This window comes from Salmo trutta, chromosome 14 (assembly GCF_901001165.1).
Source record: "Salmo trutta chromosome 14, fSalTru1.1, whole genome shotgun sequence".
Taxonomy (NCBI): Eukaryota; Metazoa; Chordata; class Actinopteri; order Salmoniformes; family Salmonidae; genus Salmo; species Salmo trutta.
In genome coordinates, this window is record NC_042970.1 from 72,284,087 (window position 1) to 72,308,375 (window position 24,289).

The 24,289-nt window shown below is 45.8% G+C and overlaps 3 protein-coding genes across 5 annotated transcripts; all 3 read left to right on the top strand.

Moving 5' to 3' along the window:
- Positions 1-260: 260 nt before the first annotated feature.
- On the top strand, positions 261-14,382 carry LOC115147860 (pneumococcal serine-rich repeat protein-like). Its single transcript, XM_029690128.1, has 4 exons — positions 261-394; positions 472-530; positions 636-1,549; positions 14,371-14,382. Exons 1-4 carry the CDS (start codon positions 357-359, stop codon positions 14,380-14,382), a joined length of 1,023 nt encoding a protein of 340 aa, XP_029545988.1. The 5' UTR covers positions 261-356.
- A 5,524-nt stretch (positions 14,383-19,906) lies between these two features.
- On the top strand, positions 19,907-21,441 carry LOC115147861 (putative mediator of RNA polymerase II transcription subunit 12). Its single transcript, XM_029690129.1, has 5 exons — positions 19,907-20,015; positions 20,109-20,161; positions 20,235-21,155; positions 21,246-21,393; positions 21,435-21,441. The coding sequence occupies exons 1-5, from the start codon at positions 19,987-19,989 to the stop codon at positions 21,439-21,441; spliced, it is 1,158 nt and encodes a 385-aa protein (XP_029545989.1). The 5' UTR covers positions 19,907-19,986.
- A 42-nt stretch (positions 21,442-21,483) lies between these two features.
- LOC115147295 (alpha/beta-gliadin A-V-like) lies at positions 21,484-23,487 on the top strand. 3 transcript variants are annotated; one of them, XM_029689466.1, is made up of 4 exons: positions 21,484-22,313; positions 22,404-23,217; positions 23,298-23,334; positions 23,419-23,487. In XM_029689466.1, the coding sequence occupies exons 1-3, from the start codon at positions 21,509-21,511 to the stop codon at positions 23,305-23,307; spliced, it is 1,629 nt and encodes a 542-aa protein (XP_029545326.1). In that variant the 5' UTR covers positions 21,484-21,508; the 3' UTR covers positions 23,308-23,334; positions 23,419-23,487. The 3 variants fall into 3 exon arrangements, with proteins under 3 accessions (XP_029545326.1, XP_029545327.1, XP_029545325.1); XM_029689467.1 differs by having other exon boundaries at positions 21,484-21,591; positions 21,763-23,217; XM_029689465.1 differs by having other exon boundaries at positions 21,484-23,217.
- Positions 23,488-24,289: the final 802 nt, after the last annotated feature.

The following is a 24,289-nucleotide window of genomic DNA, read 5'->3' on the forward strand; positions in this document are numbered from 1 at the left end:
GGACCTGCAAAACCCCTGGCAGGATCTTAATTAGCATGATATAAAAGGTGCACTTGATTAAGCTCACCCAGTGCAATGGGTAGGTAGAGTTCACTCTTTAAAACCATTGGATTTGTCCATGATGCGCAAACCCTCCAGCACACCAGCTGAATGAAATCAAGCGCACCTAATCTCAATTGGGACATTGGACCAATGGAAATTATGTTCAGTGGCTTGCAGATGTACCTAATTAACCAGCCAGATTAGAAGGGTCTAGGATTCCTTTGTAAGGCGCAGCAAAAAAGACAATCAGATACAATATCAGGGATCTCCTGGTAAAGCTTCTGGCTACCATTAGTTCTGAATACTGAGGTTTGATGAGAAAAATGGCTGTGAGTTTTGAAATGTCTTTGAGGTAAGTTGTATGGCTCTAGTTTGTTTTCCATGTTTTACAGGTAGCTGTATTTAACTGACTAGGATCTTTTTCTTTAGAATTTCTTGGATTTGTTGCCTGCTAATTGGAGGGATAACCTGTTATCCTCCACCTAAAGGTGTGTTTTGTTCTACACATTTAATTCAGTAAAAATAACACTGTATGAATCCCAGAACTTCAAATGCTGGCATTTTACGATTTGAAACTTTCTTTTCTTTCATAGGTAATTATAGATATATTCCCCAAAATAAATTAAAAGGAACCAGCCACAATGCAGCGGAAGCTACCGGCTCCCCTGCCTCGGAAGGCGAAGCAGCCACCCATAATGCCTCAGCAAGCGTCAGGACTGGCCCAAATACTTCAGGTGGAGCAACCGGATCCCATGCCTCGGCAGCAGAAGCAGCCACCCACAATGCCTCAGCAAGCGCCACGACTGGCCCAAATACCTTAGGTGAAGTTACTGGCCACAGTGCCTCGGCAGCAGAAGCTATTGGCCACAGTGCCGTGCAAGCGGCCACCCATAATGCCTCGGCAGCGGAAGCGGCCACCCATAATGCCTCGGCATGGGTGGCAACTGGCCCAAATGGCCAGTTGCTTCACCTAAGGTATAACGCTTCATCAAGCGTCATGACTGGCCCAAATACCTTAGGTGAAGCATTCGACTCCCGTGCCTCAGCAGAAGCAGCAACCCAAAATGCCTCAGCAAGCGTCACAACTGGCCCAAATACCTTAGCTGAAGCAACTGGCCACAGTGCCACGCAAGTGGCCACCCATAATGCCTCGGAAGCGGCCACCCATAATGCCTCGGCAAGTGTGGCCACTGGCCCAAATACCTTAGGTGAAGCAACTGGCCACGGTGCCTCGGAAGCAACTGGCCACGGTGGCTCGGCAGCGGAAGCACCTGGACACAGTGCCATGCAAGCAGCCACCCATAATGCCTCGGAAGCGGCCACCCATAATGCCTCAGCAAGCGTCACGACTGGCCCAAATACCTCGGCAGTGGAAGCAACCGGCCACAGTGCCTCATCAAGTGCGGAATCTGGTTCAAATGCCTCGGCAGAAGCGACAGGCGCCCTTGCCTCGGCAGAAGCGACAGGCGCCCTTGCCTCGGCAGAAGCGACAGGCGCCCTTGCCTCGGCAGAAGCGACAGGCGCCCTTGCCTCGGCAGAAGCGACAGGCGCCCTTGCCTCGGCAGAAGCGACAGGCGCCCTTGCCTCGGCAGAAGCGACAGGCGCCCTTGCCTCGGCAGAAGCGACAGGCGCCCTTGCCTCGGCAGAAGCGACAGGCGCCCTTGCCTCGGCAGAAGCGACAGGCGCCCTTGCCTCGGCAGAAGCGACAGGCGCCCTTGCCTCGGCAGAAGCGACAGGCGCCCTTGCCTCGGCAGAAGCGACAGGCGCCCTTGCCTCGGCAGAAGCGACAGGCGCCCTTGCCTCGGCAGAAGCGACAGGCCTTGAACAGGAGGGCCAACTCCTCAAGCAACATGGACTTTAGCAGCAGTGATGTTTCTCAGGATTTTGGGTCTGACGGTGACAATGAAAGCACCCAATGTGTCAGCTCCAGCAGCGTTCAAGGCAGCATCGTTGAACAGTCAGTTCTCATCCCAATATAGTTACAAATCGGTTTGAGAATGGCAAAACTGTCTACTCCCAAACCTGCCACACCACTGGGGAGGTTATACCTTTTTGATAGCGGAGATGCTCTCAAGGGCTGTAGTGACGCTGGCATCTCTGAACTAAGCATATCCCCACCTGCTAAAAACTCACAACCTGGGAACGGCTACTGGGATGTAATGTACAACTTTTACACTCATCTGAACTTTGCGTTCTGATTTTGAAATCCTTTGTACTAATCATCCATCAACAGAATTGTAATGGTAGATTCATCCTCTGGATGACAATTCCGAGTTGTTGCTGACACTTTCTTTAAGCTTCCACTGTATGCTTTTGCGTCGGCCAGGGAGTTGCTGCTGCTCATGTTCCCGGCATACTTGTAAAACAATAAAATATTGTACCTTTAAAATACTGTGTGTTTAATGTCTACCTTTGGCTAGCTGGTTGAGAACCGTGTTGGTTGCCAGTGCAATTTGTAGTAAAAGGGAATGTGGTTCACAGTTCCTAATCTTCTGGATTTCAAATATATAATTTATTTTTCTTTGCTGCTGGTTGACAAATCCTAAATTGGCTCTACGTTAAAGCCACTGACCACGTTTACATGTACATCAATATCCTGTTATTCGGGATACTGAAGTATTTATTTTGTGTTGACATGTAAACATCAAATCCTGTTTTACAAAAACCTGAGAAAGCTTGTACACCGGAGATGGGCTTCTGTGGCATGTAAACATCTTAATTCTGTTTTTGTGGTATGCACAGGCTTCGTTTCGCATCTCATGGTTGTCTGACTCTGTCAAACAAATCAATTTAAAGTGGGCTACCTGCTCAGTTTGATCCACCATAACTGAGCTTAACGGCTACTTTCACCCCTAATGTAGACAAGTTTCTGCTTACTTACAATAGGTAGGCCATCTGTCAACTATAGTTTAATACATGCAGCTTCTCTTGTCATAACTTGTTGCCCCAGAAGACTAAAGTAGTGCTCACATGTCTTATATTGATAGAATGAATGCATTCATCTTAACAGGTTAACCTCTTACATCTAGATGTTCCGCTAGCGGAACACCTGCTCCAATATCCAATGATGGGCGTGGCGCGAAATACAAATTCCTCTAAAATCCGAAAACTTCAATTTTTCAAACATATGACTATTTTACAGCTATTTAAAGACAAGACTCTCGTTAATCTAACCACACTGTCCGATTTCAAAAATGCTTTACAGCGAAAGCAAAACATTAGATTATGTCAGCAGAGTACCCAGCCAGAAATAATCAGACACCCATTTTTCAAGCTAGCATATAATGTCACAAAAACCCAGAAGACAGCTAAATGCAGCACTAACCTTTGATCTTCATCAGATGACAACCCTAGGACATTATGTTATACAATGCATGCATGTTTTGTTCAATCAAGTTCATATTTATATCAAAAACCAGCTTTTTTACATTAGCATGTGACGTTCAGAACTAGCATTCCCCCCGCAAACCTCCGGTGAATTTACTAAATTACTCACGATAAACGTTCACAAAAAACATAACAATTATTTTAAGAATTATAGATACAGAACTCCTCTATGCACTCGATATGTCCGATTTTAAAATAGCTTTTCGGTGAAAGCACAATTTACAATATTCTCAGTAGATAGCCTGGCATCACAGGGCTAGCTATTTAGACACCCACCCAGTTTAGCACTCACCAAAATCAGATTTACTATTAGAAAAGTTTGATTACCTTTGATGTTCTTCGTCAGAATGCACTCCCAGGACTTCTACTTCAATAACAAATGTAGGCTTGGTCCAAAATAATCCATAGTTATGTTCCATCAGCGACGTTTTGTTCGTGCGTTCTAGACACTATCCCAATGGTAAATAAGGGTCGTGCTCATGGCGCATTTCGTGACAAAAGATTTCTAAATATTTCATTACCGTACTTCGAAGCATGTCAACCGCTGTTTAAAATCAATTTTTATGCCATTTTTCTCGTAAAAAAGCGATAATATTCCGACCGGGAATCTGCAATTAGGTAAACAGCCGAAAGAAAATACATCACGGGGTCGACTCGGGCACGCGCCTAAGCCTTTTGTCTGCTGATAGACCACTTAGCAAAAGCGCTCGTGTGTTTCAGCCAGGGCTTTGAATTATGTCATTCAGCTTTTTCCCGGGCTCTGAGGGCCCATGGAAGCCGTAGGAAGTGTCACGTAACAGCAGAGATCCTTTGTAATGGATAGAGAGAATCAACAAGGGGAAGAAATGGTCAGACAGGGTACTTCCTGAACAGAATCTTCTCATGTTTTGGCCTGCCAAATTAGTTCTCTTATACTCACAGACACCATTCAAACAGTTTTAGAAACTTTGGAGTGTTTTCTATCCAAAGCTAATAATTATATGCATATTCTAGTTTCTGGGCAGGGGTAATAATCAGATTAAATCGGGTACGTTTTTTATCCAGCCGTGAAAATACTGCCCCCTATCCATAACAGCATAAACTAAATATTCCTCATTAAACCTCCCTGGGCAAGGTGGGACGCAGTCACCAGCCAGTGGAATCGTGTGGCGCGAATTACAAATACCTCATAAATGCTATAACTTAAATTTCTCAAACATATGACTATTTTACACCATTTTAAAGATAAGACTCTCGTTAATCTAACCACACTGTCCGATTTCAAAAAGGCTTTACAGCGAAAGTAAAACATTAGATTATGTCAGGAGAGTACCCTGCCAAAAATAATCACACAGCCATTTTCAAAGCATGCATATATGTCACAAAAACCAAAACCACAGCTAAATGCAGCACTAACCTTTGATGATCTTCATCAGATGACACTCCTAGGACATTATGTTATACAATACATGCATGTTTTGTTCAATCAAGTTCATATTTATATCATTAACCAGCTTTTTACATTAGCATGTGATGTTCAGAACTAGCATACCCACCGTAAACTTCCGGTGAATTTACTTAATTACTCACGATTAACGTTCACAAAATACATAACAATTATTTTAAGAATTATAGATAGAGAACTCCTTTATGCAATCGCGGTGTCAGATTTTAAAATAGCTTTTCGGAGAAAGCACATTTTGCAATATTCTGAGTAGATAGCCCGGCCATCACGGCTAGCTAATTTGACACCCACCAAGTTTGGCCCTCACCAAACTCAGATTTACTATTAGAAAAATTGGATTACCTTTGCTGTTGTTCGTCAGAATGCACTCCCAGGACTTCTACTTCAACAACAAATGTTGTTTTGGTTCGAAATAATCCATAGTTATATTGAAATAGCTCCGTTTTGTTCGTGCATTGAGGTCAGTATCCGAAGGGTGACGCGCGGGCGCATTTCGTGACAAAAGATTTCAAAATATTCCATTACCGTACTTCGAAGCATGTCAAACGCTGTTTAAAATCAATTTTTATGCGATTTTTCTCGTAAAATAGCGATAATATTCCAACCAGGCAACGTTGTATTCGTTCAATGAGAGAAAGAAAATGGAGTCCTCTCGTGCACGCGAGCTCCAGTGTCAGTGTTCCCTGCCAGACCACTCAAAAACACTCCTGCTGTTTTTCGCCCAGAGACTGCAGAGCTATCATTCCACTTTCTGGCGCCTTCTTAGAGCCAATGGAAGCCTTAGAAAATGTCACGTTACAGCAGAGACGCTGTATTTTTGATAGAGATGCCCTAGAAGGACAACAAATTGTTAGACAGGGCACTTTCTGCATAGAATCTTCTCAGGTTTTGACCTGCCATATGAGTTCTGTTATACTCACAGACATCATTCAAACAGTTTTAGAAATGTTGGAGTGTTTTCTATCCAAATCTACTAATTATATGCATATTCTCGTTTCTGGGTAAGAGTAGTAACCAGTTTAAATCGGGAACGTTTTTTATCCAGCTGTGAAAATACTGCCCCCTAGCCCCAACAGGTTAAGTGTATGGGTTAAATGGAATAGTAACTGAAATATGGACACTGACGGCAGGACTATAACCTCACATGTAATAAATTCAGCATAAAAAGAAATGTCCCTTTTTCAGGAACCTGTCTTTCAAAGATCATTCGTAAAAATCCAAATAACTTCACATATCTTCATTGTAAAGGGTAAAAACACATGCTTGTTCAATGACCCATAAACAATTACTGAACATGCACCTGTTGAACGGTCGTTAAGACACTAACAGCTTACAGACGTTAGGCAATTAAGGTCACAGTTATGAAAACTTAGGACACTAAAAGAGGCTTTTCTAATGACTCTGAAAAACACCAAAAGAAAGATGCCCAGGGTCCCTGGTCATCTGGGTGAACGTGCCTTAGGCACGCTGCAAGGAGGCATGAGGACTGCAGATGGACCCAAGGTGATAAATTGCAATGTCCGTACTGTGAGACGTCTAAGACAGCGCGACAGGGAGACAGGACAGACAGCTGATCGTCCTCGCAGTGACAGACCACGTATAACAACCGCTGCACAGGATCGGTACATGGAAGATCACACCTGCGGGATAGGTACAGGACGGCAACAACTGCAGAGTTACACAGCAACTTGCCGCAGCTACTTGCCCAAACCTCCCCAGCTTCTCCTTCACCCAAATCCAGATAGCAGATGTTCTGAAAGAGTTGCAAAACCTTGACCCGTACAAATCAGCTAGGCTAGACAATCTGGACCCTCTATAACATTATCCGCTGCCATTGTTGCAACCCCTATTACTAGTCTGTTCAACCTCTCTTTCGTATCGTCCGAGATCCCTAAAGATTGGAAAGCTGCTGCGGTCATCACCCTCTTCAAAGGGGTGACACTCTAGAACCAAACTGTTATAGACCTATATCCATCCAGCCCTGCCTTTCTAAAGACTTCGAAAGCCAAGTTAATAAACAGATTACTGACCATTTCGAATCCCACCATACCTTCTCTGCTGTGCATTCCGGTTCCCGAGCTGGTCACGGGTGCACCTCAGTCACACTCAAGGTCCTAAACAATATCATAACCACCATTGATAAAAGACAGTACTGTGCAGCCGTCTTCATCGACCTGGAAAAGGCTTTCGACTCTGTCAATCACCGTATCCTTATCAGCAGACTCAACAGCCTTGGTTTCTCAAATGACTGTCTTGCCTGATTCACCAACTACTTCTCAGACAGAGTTCAGTGTGTCAAATCGGAGGGCCTGTTGTTCGGACCTCTGGCAGTCTCTATGGGGTTACCACAGGGTTCAATTCTCGGGCTGACTCTTTTCTCTGTATATATCAACGATGTCGCTCTTGCTGCGGGTGATTCCCTGATCCACCTCTACACAGACAGCACCATTCTGTATACATCTGGCCCTTCTTTGGACACTGTGTTAACTAACCTCCAAACGAGCTTCAATGCCATACAACACTCCTTCCGTGGCCTCCAACTGCTCTTAAATGCTAGTAAAACCAAATGCATGCTTTTCAACCGTTCGCTGCCCGCACCCGCCCGCCCGACTAACATCACTACTCTGGACGGTTCTGACTTAGGTATTTGTAGTTGTCCACATATTCTAGGTGTTTGGCTAGGCTGTAAACTCTCCTTCCAGACTCATATTAAGCATCTCCAATCCAAAATCAAATCCAGAATTGGCTTCCTATTTCGCAACAAAGCCTCCTTCACTCACGCCGCCAAACATGCCCTCGTAAAACTCACTATCCTACGGATCCTCGACTTTGGCGATGTCATTTACAAAATAGCTTCCAATACTCTACTCAGCAAACTGGATGCAGTCTATCACAGTGCCATCCATTTTGTCACCAAAGCCCATTATGCCACCCACCACTGCGACCTGTATGCTCTAGTCGGCTGGCCCTCGCTACATATTCGTCGCCAGACCCACTGGCTCCAGGTCATCTATAAGTCTATGCTAGGTAAAGCTCCGCCTTATCTCAGCTCAATGGTCACGATAACAACACCCACCCGTAGCACGTACTCCAGCAGGTATATCTCACTGGTCGTCCCCAAAGCCAACACTTACTTTGGCCGCCTTTCCTCCCAGTTCTCTGCTGCCAATGACTGGAACGAATTGCAAAAATCGCTGAAGCTGGAGACTTATATTTCCCTCACTAACTTTAAACATCAGCTATCTGAGCAGCTAAACGATCGCTGCAGGTGTACATACCCCATATGTAGATAGCCCAACCAATCTACCTACCGCATACCCATATTGTTTTTATTTACTTTTGTGCTCTTTTGCACACCAGTATTTCTACTTGCACATAATCATCTGCTTATCTATCACTCCAGTGTTAATTTGCTAAACTGTAGTTACTTCGCTACTATGGCCTATTTATTGCCTTACCTCCCCAAGCCATTTGCACACACTGTATATAGACTTTTTTCTATTGTGTTATTGACTGTATGCTTGTTTATTCCATGTGTAACTCTGTGTTGTTGTTTGTGTCACACTGCTTTGCTTCATCTTGGCCAGGTCACAGTTGTAAATGAGATCTTGTTCTCAACTAGCTTACCTGGTTAAATAAATGTTTTTTTTTTTTTTATATATATATAAACACCAGGAACGCACAATCCCTCCATCAGTGCTCAGACTGTCCGCAATAGACTGAGAGAGGCTGGACTGAGGGCTTGTAGGCCTGTTGTAAGGCAGGTCCTCACCAGACATCCCCGGCAACAACATCACCTATGGGCACAATCCCAGCGTTGCTGGACCAGATAGGACTGGCAAAAAGTGCTCTTCACTGACGAGTCGCGGTTTTGTCTCACCAGGGGTGATGGTCGGATTTGCGTTTTTTCGTTGAAAGAATGAGTGTTACACCGACGTCTGTACTCTGGAGCGGGATCGATTTGGAGGTGGAGGGTCCATCATGGTCTGGGGCGGTGTGTCACAGCATCATCGGACTGAGCTTGTCACTGCAGGCAATCTCAATGCTGTGTGTTACAGGGAAGGCATCCTCCTCCCTTATGTGGTAACCTTCCTGCAGGCTCATCCTGACATGACCCTCCAGCATGACAATGCCACCAGCCATACTGCTCATTCTGTGCATGATTTCCTGCAACACTGGAATGTCAGTGTTCTGTCATGGCAGGCGAAGAGCCCCGATCTCAATCCCATTGAGCACGTCTGGGACCTGTTGGATCGGAGGGTGAGGGCTAGGGTCATTCCCCCTAGAAATGTCCGGGAACTTGCAGGTGCCTTGGTGGAAGAGTGGGGTAACATCTCACAGCAAGAACTGGCAAATCTGGTGCAGTCCATAAGGAGATGCACCACAGTACTTAATGCAGCAGGTGGCCACACCAGATACTGACTGTTACTTTTGATTTTGACTCCCCCTTTGTTCAGGGACACATAATTCCATTTCTGTTAGTCATGTCTGTGGAACTTGCTCAGTTTATGTCTCAGTTGTAGAATCTTATGTTCATACAAATATTTACACGTTAAGTTTGCTGAAAATAAACAGGTGACAGTGAGAGAACGTTTCTTTTTTTGAGGAGTTTATATTAACTTCAGTTGCAGTGAAATGATAAAAATGTATCTTTAAATTGTCTTGCGAACAGGAGTGGATAAATATTTCTATCAGCGTCTCGGGGAAAATGCAAATGCACGTGTAATGGGTCATCTTTGACACTTTTGCAAGCAGACAGCATTTCAACCACAAAAGACACACCCAAGACTAACTGAAGTGACCATTCTCAGCTTTCCATTTCCTTAAAATCTGTCAAAATGGCATTTGGCACAGGACCAATGTTTCCACTGTGTTCTAGCATGATACCTGGTCCTTAAAATCCTTTAATGATGGATACAGGGATACTCATGAGTGGGATATCAAAAGTGCATGTTAAGATCTCATCCCGAATAAGACCTTATGTGGGATATGAGCTACAATCCAGACTGCTGTGCTCATGTTAACATGGTCAATGTCCAGGTGGGAAATATCAGACCTTCCTCATACAGTATGTTAATACTTTAGATGTAGTTATATGTAGGCATCAAATCTAATTTTAGTAGTCAATTGCACCGAATACATTACAGTGAAACGCTTACTTACGAGCCCCCAAACAACAATGCAGTTAAACACAAATATGAATAAGAAATAAAAGTAACAAGTAATTAAAGAGCATCAGTAAAATAACAATAGTGAGACTATATACAGGGGGGTACAGAGTCAATGTGCAGGTGCAACGGATAGTTCAGGTAATATGTAGATGTGGAGTTATTAAAGTGACTATGCATAGATGATAACCACAGAGAGTAGCAGTGGTGTAAAGTGGGGGATGGAAAAAGTCTGGGTAACCACAGAGCCATTTGATTAGATGATCAGGAGTCTTATGGCTTGGGGGTAGAAGCTGTTTAGAAGCCTCTTGGACCTAGACTTGGCGCTCCGGTACCGCTTGCCGTGCGGTAGCAGAGAGAACAGTCTATGACTAGGGTGGCTGGAGTCTTTGACAATTTTTAGGGCCTTCCTCTGACACCGCCTGGTATAGGGACCCTGGATGGCAGGAAGCTTGGCTCCAGTGATGTACTAGGCCGTTCGCACTACCCTCTGTAGTGCCTTGCGGTCGGAGGCCGAGCAGTTGCCATACCGGGTAGTGATGCAACCAGTCAGGATACTGTCGATGGTGCAGCTCTAGAACCTTTTGAGAATATGAGGACCCATGCCAAATCTTTTCAGTCTCCTGAGGGGGAATAGGTTTTGTCGTGCCCCCTTCACGCCTGTCTTGGTGTGCTTGGACCATGTTAGTTTGTTGGTGATGTGGACACCAAGGAACTTGAAGCTCTCAACCTGCTCCACTACAGCCCCGTTGATGAGAATGGGGGAATGCTCGGTCCTCTCTTTCCTGTAGTCCACAATCATCTCCTTTGTCTTGATCACGTAGAGGGAATGGTTGTTGTCCTTGCACCACACGGCCAGGTCTCTGACCTCCTCCCTATTGGCTGTCTCGTCGTTGTTGGTGGTCAGGCCTACCACTGTTGTGTCGTCGACAAACTTAATGATGGTGTTGGAGTCGTGCCTGGCCATGCAGTCATGAGTGAACAGGGAGTACAGGAGGGGACTGAGCATGCACCCCTGAGGGGCCCTTGTGTTGAGGATCAGTGTGGCGGATGTGTTGTACCTACCCTTACCACCTGGACGCAGCCCATCAGGAAGTCCAGGATCCAGTTGCAGAGGGAGGTGTTCAGTCCAAGGGTCCTTAGCTTATTGATGAGCTTTGAGGGCACTATGGTGTTGAATGCTGAGCTGTAGTCAAAGAATAGCATTCTCACATGGGTGTTCCTTTTGTCCAGGTAGGAAAGGGCAGTGTGGAGTGCAATAAAGATTGCATCATCTGTGGATCTGTTAGGGCGGTATGCAAATTGGAGTGGGTCTAGGGTTTCTGGGTTAATGGTGTTGATGTGAGCCATGACCTGCCTTTCAAAGCACTTCATAGCTATAGACGTAGTCGGTAGGTCAGGTCGGTAGTCATTTAGCAGATTACCTTAGTGTTCTTGAGCACAGGGACTATGGTGGTCTGCTTAAAACATGTTGGTATTACAGACTCGGACAGGGAGAGGTTGAAAATGTCAGTGAAGACACTTGCCAGTTGGTCAGCACCTGCTCGCAGTACACGTCCTGGTAATCCGTCAAGCCCTGCGGTCTTGTGAATGTTGACCTGCTTAAAGGTCTTACTCACATCGGCTGCGGAGAGCGTGATCACAGCTTTTGCTCTAATGCATGTTTCAGTGTTATTTGCCTCGAAGCGAGCATAGAAGTAGTTTAGCTTGTCTGGTAGGCCCGTGTCACTGGGCAGCTCTCGGCTGTGCTTCCCTTTGTAGTCTGTAAAGGTTTGCAAGCCCTGCCACATCCGACGAGCGTCAGAGCCGGTGTAGTACGAATCGATCTTAGTCCTGTATTGACGCTTTGCCTGTTTGATGGTTCGTCAGAGGGCATAGCGGGATTTCTTATAAACTTCCGGGTTAGCGTCCCGCTCCTTGAAAGCGGCACCTCTAGCCTTTAGCTCAGTGCAGATGTTGCCTGTAATCCATGGCTTCTGGTTGGGGTATGTACATACGGTCACTATGGGGACGACGTCATTGATGCACTTATTGATGAAGCCAGTGTCTGATGTGGTGTACTCCTCAATGTCATCGGAGGAATACCGGAACATATTCCTGTCTGTGCTAGCAAAACAGTCCTGTAGCTTAGCAGCTGCTTCATCTTAAATTTGAGCTTGTAAGCAGGAATCAGGAGGATAGAATTATGGTCAGATTTGCCAAATGGAGGGTGAGGGAGAGCTTTGTGTGCGTCTCTGTGTGTGGAGTAAAGGTGGTCCAGAGCTTTTTTTCCCCTCTGGTTGCACATTTAACATGCTGATAGAAATTTTACATCTAGACGTTCCGCTAGCGGAACACCTGCTCCAATATCCAATGATAGCGTGGAGCGAATTACAAATTCCTCAAAAATCTCAAAAATTTTAGTTTTCAAACATATGACTATTTTACACCATTTTAAAGACAAGACTCTCCTCTATCTAACCACACTGTCCGATTTCAAAAAGGCTTTACAACGAAAGCAAAACATTAGATTATGTCAGCAGAGTACCCAGCCAGAAATAATCAGACACCCATTTTTCAAGCTAGCATATAATGTCACAAAAAACAAAACCACAGCTAAATGCAGCACTAACCTTTGATGATCTTAATCAGATGACACGCCTAGGACATTATGTTATACAATACATGCATGTTTTGTTCAATCAAGTTCATATTTATATCAAAAACCAGCTTTTTACATTAGCATGTGACGTTCAGAACTAGCATTCCCACCGAACACTTCCGGTGAATTTACTAAATTACTCACGATAAACGTTCACAAAAAACAAATTATTTTAAGAATTATAGATACAGAACTCATCTATGCACTCGCTATGTCCGATTTTAAAATAGCTTTTCGGTGAAAGCACATATGGCAATATTCTGAGTAGATGGCACGCCATCATAGGCTAGCTATTTTGACACCCACCAAGTTTGACCCTCACCAAACTCCGATTTACTATTAGAAAAGTTTGATTACCTTTCCTGTTCTTCGTCAGAATGCACTCCCAGGACTTCTACTTCAATAACAAATGTTGGTTTGGTTCAAAATAATCCATAGTTATATCCAAATAGCGGCGTTTTGTTCGTGCGTTCAAGACACTATCCAAGGGTGACGAAGGGTTACGCGCCCGACGCGTTTCGTGACAAATAAATTCTAAATATTCCATTACCGTACTTCGAAGCATGTCAACCGCTGTTTAAAATCATTTTTTATGCTATTTTTCTCGTAAAAAAGCGATAATATTCCGACCGGGAGTCGTTGTTTTCGTTTCAAAAACGAAAGAATAAAAACATGGGGTCGCCTCGTGCACGCGCCTCCAGTCTCTGTTCTCTGATCGACCACTATCAAATTGCGCTATTGTTTTTCAGCCAGGGCCTGCAAAGCCACCATTCAGCTTTTTGCCGCCTTTTGAGAGCCCATGGGAGCCGTAGGAAGTGTCACGTAACAGCAGAGATCCCCTGTTTTGGATAGAGATGATCAAGAAGGCCAAGAAATGGTCAGACAGGGTACTTCCTGTACAGGATCTTCTCAGGTTTTGGCCTGCCAAATGAGTTCTATTATACTCACAGACACCATTCAAACAGTTTTAGAAACTTTGGAGTGTTTTCTATCCAAAGCTAATAATTATATGCATATTCTAGTTTCTGTACGTTTTTTATCCGGCCGTGAAAATACTGCCCCTTATCATTAACAGGTTAACATGCTGATAGAAATTTGGTAAGATGGATTTAAGTTTCCCTGCATTCAAGTCCCCGGCTACTAGGAGCGTCGTCTCCCGGTGAGCGTTTTCCTGTTTGCTTATGGCAGAATACAGCTCATTCAATGCAGTCTTAGTGCCAGCCTCAGTCTGTGGTGGTATGTAGACAGCTACGAAAAATACAGATGAAAACTTTCTAGGTAGATAGTGTGGTCTACAGCTTATCATGAGATATTCTACCTCAGGCGAGCAATAGCTCGAGACTTCCTTAGATATCGTGCACCAGTTGTTATTTACAAAAATACATAGTCCACCGTCCCTGGTCTTACCAGACGCCGCTGTTCTATCGTGCCGGATAGCCAGCTGTATGTTGATAATGTTGTCGTTCAGCCACGACTCCGTGAAGCATAAGATATTACAGTTTTGAATGTCCTGTTGGTAGTTTAATCTTCCGCGTAGGTCATCTATTTTATTTTCCAAAGATTGCACGTTTGCTAGCAGAATGGAAGGAAGTGGGGGTTTATTCGATCGCCTACTAATTCTCTCTAGGAACCAACTTTCTGCTGATGTACATGATGGGGTGCTCCTCCACATCGTGTATCTGGGACAGAACGGCGCCTAGTCCCGTATCACACGCATCCATCTAGACCACCATCGGCACCTGGAAGTCGGGCGTTACGAGAATCGGATGGGAGCACAGCGCTTCCTTCAGACGGCTGAATGCCGCTTCTATCTTGTTCGTCCATTTCACTGTTTTTGGGAGGCGGACCCTGGTTAGATCCGTGAGGGGGTAAGCTAGAGCCGCAAAGTTGGGGATAAATCGGCTATAGTATCCTGCCAGTCCCAGGAAGTACTTGACCTGTGTCTTGGTGCGTTGAACGGCCCAGTCACGCACCGCATGAACCTTCCTCTCCTGGGGCTTGATGTCCCGCATCTGATCAAATACCCCAGGTACTCCAATTCCTCGAAACCTAGTTTGCACTTCTTGGGGTTCGTGGTCAACCCGGCTTGTCTGAGCACGTCCAGCACCGCCTGGATGCGCGTCAAGTGCTCATCGCAACCTTGGCTGTGGATGATGATGTCATCCAAATAGGCCGCTGTGTACTGCTGGTGGGGTCGAAGTACTTCGTTCATCAGCCGCTGGAATGTGGGCGGGGCTCTGTGGAGACCGAACGGGAGCACCCGGTACTGATACAACCGGTCTGGTGTCGAAAACGCCGTCTTCTCCCGGGAGGAGGCTGCCAACAGTACCTGCCAATATCCTTTGGTCAGGTCAAGGGTGCTGATGTACCGGGCCTTTCCCAATCGGTCGATGAGCTCGTCCACCCTCGACATGGGATATGCGTCGAACAAGCTGATGTCGTTCACCCCCCGGAAATCGTTACAGAAGCGGAGGCTACCGTCCGGTTTTGGGCACGAACACGATGGGGCTGCACCATGCACTGTGGAACTCTTCAACGACCCCCATCCTCAGCATAGCCTCCACTTCCTGTTTCACGGCCTTCCTTCGGGCCGCCGAAATCCAATATGGCCTCTTTTGTACCGTTTTGCCGGGTCGGGTACGGATGTGGTGTTCAATGAGGGTCGTGCGGCCCAGCTTCTCGGAGAACACCTCTGTGTTGCGATCGACAAGCTCCCTAAGCTCTTGCTTCTGGGCCGGGTCGAGGTCCTCATTGCTCGGGACCACCACTGGTCCCGTTGGCATCCTGGGTCCCGACGATAACACGGCCAAGGCTGTCCTCTCGTGCCACTTCTTCAACACGTTCACGTGGTAAATCTGAGATTTCCGTCTCCCCGGTTGCCGTACGCGGTAACTGACAGGTCCCATCTTTTCGACCACATCGTATGGTCCGTGTCATGTTGCCAGGAACTTACTTTCGGCTGTGGGTATTAAGACCAGCACCCTGTCTCCCACCTGGAATTCTCAGGGCTGGGCTCCCCGACTGTAGACCTGGGCGCGTTGGGCCTTCTCCATATGTTCCCTCACAACAGGCCATATGGCTGTCATCCGCTCCCTCATCGTCCACGTGCTCTACCACGCTGCGTAATGGGGTCAGTTGGGCTTCCCACACCTCCTTTGCAATGTCCAGTAGGCCGCGTGGCCTCCTCCCATAGAGGAGTTAGAACGGGGAAAACCCAGTGGAGGACTGGGGTACTTCTCGGATTGAGAATATTAGGTGGGCTAGTAGCTGGTCCCAGTTCTTCCCGTCCTGCTCGATGACCTTCCACAGCATCTTTTTGAGCATTTTATTAAAGCGCTCAATGAGCCCATCCGTCTGCTGGTGAAAAATGGAGGTCCGGATCTGCTTGATCTGCAGGAGGGCACACAACTCTTTCATGAGGCGGGACATAAACTCCGTACCTTGGTCTGTCAAGATCTCGTTCAGGATGCCCACCCAGCTAAAGAGGTGGAACAGCTCCCGGGCGATTCCCTTGGATACCGCCGCCCGTAGTGGAATGGCCTCGGGATACCGTGTGGCATAATCTACTATCACCAGGATGTACCGGTGTCCTCGTGCTGTTTTTACCAGGGGTCCCACTATGTCCATGGCGATGCGTTCAAAGGGCACCCCGATGATCGGTAGGGGGACCAATGGGCTTCGGAAGTGGGCTTTCGGGGCCGGGAGTTGACACTCCGGGCAGCTGCGACAGTAGTCTTCCACGGACCTCCTCATCCCAGGCCAGTGCAACCGGGCGGCGATCCGTTCCCGGATCTTCTCCATTTCCAGGTGTGCCCCCAACAGGTGGGTGTGGGCCAGCTGAAGAACGGTTCTCACGTACAGTGATGGAAAAAAGTATTTGATCCCCTGCTGATTTTGTACGTTTGCCCACTGACAAAGAAATGATCTGTCTATAATTTTAAAGGTAGGTTTATTTGAACAGTGAGAGACAGAATAACAACAAAAAAATCCAGAAAAAGCATGTCAAAAATGTTGTAAATTGATTTGCATTTTAATGAGGGAAAAAAGTATTTGACCCCCTCTCAACCAGAAAGATTTCTGGCTCCCAGGTGTTTTTTCAGCAACAGTACTTGGTTTAGAAAAATGTACACGTTCAAAGACGATCTGTTGTGTAGGCGGAGTGCCCGTCGAGACCTGGCACGTCCAGCAGATGGAGCCATCGCCCCATGATGTATACTCCGTCTGTCACCAGGCCTCGAACGAGTCTCCCCCTGGCGGCTGACCTGCTGTACGCCAGATCATATAATCTCTACACACAACAGATCGTCTTTGAACGTGTACATTTTTCTAAACCAAGTACTGTTGCTGAAATCATTCACTAACTGCATATTATGAGAATTCTGACCTTCAATTGATCTATTCATTGGAGGGATAACCTGTTATCCTACACCCAAAGGTGTTTGTTATACACAAATTAATTAAGTTAATAAAACATTTGTATAGTTCATATGACTTCAAATTCTGGCATTTTACTATTTTTTACTTTTTGTCTTTGTTTCCAAGGTAAATTATAGATATATTCTCCACACTTCATTAAAAGGAACCTGCTCCTATGTCCCAGCAACAAAAGGAACGGGCTCGCATGCCTCTTCAGCAGAAGCAACCGTCCACAATGCCTCGGCAGAAGCAACCAACCACAACGCCTCAGCAAGTGTGACGACTGCCGCTAATACCTTGGGTGAAGCAAACGGCTCTCGTGCCTAAGCAACAGAAGCAACCAGCCACAATGACTCGGCAGAAGCAACCGTCCAACATTTCCATCAGAAATCACCTGCTTGACTCGCATTACAAATACTTGGACAGCAAATTTTCACAAGATATAAACCAATCTGTCTTCAGAAAAAATAACAGTTGAGGATTTCAAATGCAATCACAAAGAAACAACATATAGAATAGAATATGATGCAGTATACTACAACACAATACATATTTGTGTATTTTCATGCAAATGCTATATTTAAGTACAGACTTGAGTTCAAAAACATGTGTATTTCAGTATGTGGGTTATAATATCTGGGTTATAATACAAATTGTATTATTGGACAGTATTTTCTAATACTTAATTTATTGCATTTGAGTGTGTGAATTTGAGTTTTTCAAACACTTTCCAAGTGTATTTCCAAATACGTCAAAACATTTAACTACTTTTCAAATTAAAGATCAGAATACTTATTTTGAATGTATGTGAAATTAATTGAAATATTTTAAATAGTATTTGAACCCAGGTCTGATTTAAGTGACATACATTTGCGTTCCAGTTACAGTAGGCCAGCCCACAGCAGTGGAAGAGGGGAGTTAGTGCAGATTTCTAGACATGAAGGGCTGTACAATAAAGTAAAGAAGGATTGGAGCATTGGGGTGAATATAAAAGACCAGAAGAAAGAACAGATTGTCTGCCTGCTGTGCTGAAAGAAACAGGAGAAGAAAAGGAGATGGGAATTTTCAAGGCACAGACTTGGAATCAAGTATAATTATCAGGGATGGAATGCAAAGCGGAAACACCAGTTGGAATAGGGAAAACACTATTTGCAGATTTAAGGGGGCTGGAGATATATGCATAGCTATCTAAACAGTTGCATTCGAGTTTATGTGTTTGTGGATGTGTACTGCAATCAAAGTTGAGACAACATTGGAAAAAAATGCTTCCACAAAAGAGGGTAGACAGTCAGAGGATGATGAGATGGGTTGTTGTCTTGTGTTTTATTTCATCCACATGAGGGAGACATTTTATGGAGATAGTGGGCACCTTCGAGCTGATCACTATTGTCAAGTCGGTGACAATTGTTGGTCACCGCCTTTCAAAGTGTGTTGTGTTCTGGGGATAAAACATTTCCGACGTGAGTCTATATGTCGACTGCATGAACTTTACAAAAATCTGCAGAAACTCCAAGTTTCTGCAATGGCTCTTCACCAACTTCATCCTGTAGCCATCACCTGTCATGTGGGGGCTCCATTGTCAACCAATCATTAGTGTTTTTGTTTGACCCACGTGAACAAAAACATGACTGAAACAGGAACCAATTTGCTGCAATTCATGTGCTGCAATTCTCTCTCATTTATTGATTGTATAATGCACACAGTAATTATTTCAGTTTGTGAGTGGATGTTGGAGACATGTTTTTTTACATTATAAAGGAAACCTTTTATAAACAATGGCAACACTGCCATGGTGATCTGAGCCTTGCTGTTGGAAAACGACATTAGTATCCGAATTTCGGTTGTCGCAGATGCACCTCTCCTGACTTTACTTGTTGACTTTAGTCTACAGTCAGTTGCTTTAGCCTTACCACTCAAACGAGCCCTACTGTATGTTTGCCTCTGAAAAATTAAAGACTCAGATCATCAAAAGCATAACATGAGTGTTTAATTGGTGTCTGTCTGAAATCAGAATTTGTCCAAGATGTTGCACTATGTGCAACTGAAACATGTTAACCATCTACTGTTGCTATGCTGAATGAAACACACTGTTTAAAAGAAGGCATGTGTAAAATAATGGTGCCTAACGGCTCCTTTAGCCTCTAATCTTCAAATGAACCAAGTGAATTTTGTACAAGCAAGAATTTAAACCGATCAATGAAGTGCCAAGACAAAATGTGTTTCCTACTTTAGATCAGGGGTGTCAAACTCATTCCATGGAAGGCCTAGTGTCTGTAGGTTTTAGTTTTTTCCTTTCAATTAAGACCTAGACAACTACTGTAGGTGAGGGGAGGAATTAGTGGCCTAAATTCAGCAATCAAGTACAAGGAAGGAGCGAAAACCCACAGACACTCGGCCCTCCGTGTAATGAGTTTGAAGCGTGCTTTAGAGTAAGGGCTGTCGAACCTGTCAGGAACTCAATTAGAGAATCAACCACACCTGAGTAAATTTCTGAATTCCAAATCAACCCCTAGCCCCTACACCTACCACTTAGTCACTTATGGGCATTTGAAACGATCAGATAGGTTAAAGCAATATGGTAATTGCTTCACCTTGCCTTCTGATAGTCTGGATGCAATTGTGGCCGTATTGCTTATACCTATTCAATCATTTCTGCTTCACAGAAGTGTTTAGGCCAGGGTGTAGGATTTAGGGGTCAATTTGGATTTAGGAATCAAATGTAGTTCAGGGGCTTACAGCTGTCCTTAATTAGCCAATGACGTTAGAAGGGTCTGGGATTTGTTTAAAAGGAGCAACCAAAACACCTGCCAAATACAACAAAAGAGATATTATACTAGGGCTTATACCGGCCATTAGTTCTGATTACTGGGGAGGTTTTGAGGTGCAAAATGGCTGTGATGATTGGAATCGCTTTCAGGTAGGTTTTTAAAAGTATTGATCAAGTTTGTTTCCCTTGTCCATCAGGTGTTACAGGTAGTTATGTTTCTAACAGACTTTCTTTTTTCCTAAGAGTTTCTTGGCTTTGTTGCCTGCTAATTGGAGGGATAACCTGTTCTACATCAAGTGAGTTTCTACACATTAATTATTGGAAATTTCAAAGGCTGGCATTTTACTATTTTTCTCTTTTCTAATCTAGGTGATGGGTATCCTGCACTAGGTTCTAATGCAGCATGGCTCTATGCAGGCTCACTTAGGTCTAAAGGATATGGTAATTACAACTCTCCAACAGCTCAAATGCAAGCGCAGCTGACCGAAGAGCAACAGAAACATCCGGCCGCCATCCTGCAAAAGCAACTGGTCCCCATGCCCCAGGCACCTCAGAAAATGTGGTATCCAGCTCAAATGCCCCAGCAGGAAAAGCAACCGGCAGCCATGACCCAACAGCAGACTCTACCGGCCAGTTATCCTAAGCAGCCTCAAGCAGTGTTGTATCCAGCTCAAATGCCCCAGAAGCAACCAGCAACTGAACTTCAGCATCAGAAGGAACAGGCCTCCATACCCCAGCTACCTCAGCAAGTGTGGTATCCAGTACAAATTCCCCAGCAGCAGAAGGAACTGACCACCATGCCCCAGAAGCAACTGGCTCCAATTCCTATACTGCAGAAACAACCAACAGCTATGCCCCGGCAAGCATGGTATCCAGCTCAAATGCAGCAGAAGCAACCAGCCCCAATGCCTCCACTGCAGAAGCAACCGGCCACCATGTCCCAGCAAGTGTGGCATCCAGCTCAAATGCCCAATCAACAAAAGCAACCAGCCACTGAACCTCAGCAGCAGAAAGAACTGTCCGCCATGCCCCAGCTTCTTCAGCAAGTGTGGCATCCAGCTCAATTTCCCCAGAAGCAACATGTCCCTATGCGTCAACCGCAGAAGGAACTGACTGCCATTCCACCACAACTGTGGCAGTCTGCGCAAATGCCCCAGCAGCATAAGCAACCGGCCACCATGCCCCAGATGCCTCACGATGTGTGGTATCCAGCTAAAATGGTCCAGAAGCAACAAGCCGCTGCAACTCGGCGGCAGAAGGAACTGAACGCTATAACTAAGCAAGAGTGGCATCCAGCTCAATTTCCCCAGCAGCAGAAGCAACCAGCCCTAATGCCTTTACCACGGAAGGAACTTACCGCCATACCTCAGCAAGTATGGTATCCAGCTCAAATGCCTCAGAAGCAACCGACCACCATGCCCCAGCAACCAGTGTATCCAGCTCAAAAGCCCCAGATGCAGAAGCAACCGGCCGCTGAACCTCAGCAGCAAATTGAACCGACCTCCATTCCCCAGCCACCTCAACAAGTGTGGCATCCATCTCAAATGCCTCAGCAGCAAAAGCAACCAGCTACTGAACCTCAGCAGCAAATTGAACCGACCTCCATTCCCCAGCCACCTCAGCAAGTGTGGCATCCAGCTCAAATGCCTCAGCAGCAAAAGCAACCAGCTACTGAACCTCGGCAGCAAATTGAACCGGAAGCCATGCCCCAGCCACCTCAGCAAGTGTGGCATCCAGATCAATTTCCCCAGGAGCAGAAGCAACCAGCCCCTCTGCGTCTAGCACAGAAGGAACTGACTGCCATACCCCAACAACTGTGGCAAACGGCTCAAATACCGCAGAAGCAACCGGCTGCTGAACCACAGCACAACGAACCGGCCACCATACCCCAGCAAGAGTGGCATCCACCTCAAATGCTGCAGACGCAACCAACCTCCATGCCCCAGCAAGTGTGGTATCCAGCTCACATTCCCCAGCAGCAGAAACAACTGGCCACCATGCTGCAGAAGCAACCAGCCCCAATGCCTCAACCGCAGAAGCAACTGGCCATCATGCCCCCGCAAGTGTGGCATCCAGCTCAAATGCCTCAGCAACAAAAGCAACCAGCTACTGAACCTCAGCAGCAAATTGAACTGACCACCATGCCTCAGCAAGTGTGGCATTCAGATCAATTTCCCCAGGAGCAGAAGCAACCAGCCCCTATGCATCTAGCGCAGAAGGAACTGACTGCCATACCTCAACAACTGTGGCAAATGGCTCAAATGCCCCAGCAGCGTAAGCAACCGTCTGCCATGCTTCAGCAAGTGTGGCATCTGGCGCAGAAGCAACCGGCCCCTATGCCCCAGCAGACTCACGACGTGTGGTATCCAGCTAAAATGGTCCAGAAGCAACAAGCCGCTGCAACTCGGCGGCAGAAGGAACTGAACGCTATAACTAAGCAAGAGTGGCATCCAGCTCAATTTCCCCAGCAGCAGAAGCAACCGGCCTCCACGCCTCTACCGCAGGAGCAACCGACTGCCGTATCCCAGCAAGTGTGGTATCCAGCTCAAATGCCTCAGAAGAATCTGGCCTCCATGCCGCAGAAGCAACCGACCACCATTCCCCAGCAACCAGTGTATCCAGCTCCAAAGCCCCAGCTGCGGAAGCAACCGTCCGCTGAACCTCAGCAGCAAATTGAACCGACCTCCATTCCCCAGCCACCTCAGCAAGTGTGGCATCCAGCTCAAATGTCCCAGCAGCAGAAGCAACCGGCCTCCACGCCTCTACCGCAGGAGCAACCGACTGCCGTATCCCAGCAAGTGTGGTATCCAGCTCAAATGTCCCAGCAGCAACTGGCTTCCATGCCTCTACCGCAGAAGCAACTGACCGACATGCCTCAGCAAGAGTGGCAACCAGCTCAAATACCGCAGAAGCAATCGGCTGCTGAACCACAGCAGAACGAACCGGCCACCATACCCCAGCAAGTGAGGTATCCAGCTCAAATGTCCCAGCAGCGGAAGCAACACACTGCCATGCCACAGCAGCAACTGACCCCTATGCCTCAGCTATTATGGCATGTAGCTCAAATGCCCCAGAAGCAACTGGCCCCAATGTCTCAGCAGAAGCACTACGAAAGCACTGAAGATGGTGCCTCTGGTAGCTCTCAGGCCAGCATCGTTGAACAGTTGGGTGTCATCCCAATCTATTCCTACAGTTCCAAATCGCACTACGAGAGTGGCAGAACTGTCTTCTCCCAAACCCGCTATACTCCTAGGGAGGCTATGCCTGTTGACAGTGGAAATGCTCCCAAGGACAGTTATGTTGGCATTGGTGCACCAAGCATATATCCACCACTAGTGAAGGATTCTGCAAGGTAATGGTTAACTTTAACCTGCTCTGAACTTTGCTCTCTGAATTTGAAGTCCTTTGTACTAACCATATATCTATCAACAGGAAAATGTAATGGATTCATCCTCTAGAAGCTCTAATGGTGAGAATTGTTTTTGACATTGGTTACTTAATATTTTGTGTTGCTGACACTGTTTGCATTTCTTTCTGCTTTTGTTTCGACCAGGAAGTTGCTGGTGCTCTTGCTACTCTAGCGTGATGGAATCAATAAACATTTTTACTTGTCTCTTTGAAATAATGGTTCTCGTGTCCATTGCTTGCTAATTGAGAACAGGTGGTGTGCATTCTGTAGTAAAAATGACTGCTCTTCAGTTAATTCTTTGGCCTTCACCTTTGCTACTGGTTGTTCAAAATACAAGCTTGGGTCTACATAAGAGCATTTGTCAAGGGGTTATTTGTCACATTCCTCATATGTTCATACTTTAGATGTAGGCATGCATTGTATACAGTGAGACTGTCTTCAACCTCAGTATAAGCTGTTGGTGAGTAAGCTAACATATAGGGAATTGTTTATAGATGGTCAGACATGGCTCATTTAGCTATTAGAATTGAGTGACCTCTTGGCTTCAAACTTGCATTTGGCCTCACACGGAACCCAAACCGGCTGTGTGTGCGCTACAGCGCAAAAATGTATTTTGTCCCCTACACCAAACGCGATCATGACACACAGGTTAAAATATCAAAACAAACTCTGAACCAATTAATTTGGGGACAGGTCACAAAGCATAAAACATGTATGGCAATTTAACTAGTTAGCTTGCACTTGCTAGCTAATTTGTCCTATTTAGCTAGCTTGCTGTTGCTAGCTAACTTGTCCTGGGATATAAACATTGAGTTACCTGAAATGCACAAGTTTGTCTACTCTGACAATTAATCCACACGACTCATTTCTAGTCATCTCTCCTTCCAGACTTTCATCTTTGAACTTATATGGTGATCGCATCAACTTTCATAGTACCATGACGACTGCAAAACAGTGTCTTTCAATCACCCACGTGGGTATAACCAATGAGATGGCACGTGGGTTCCTGCTTTTA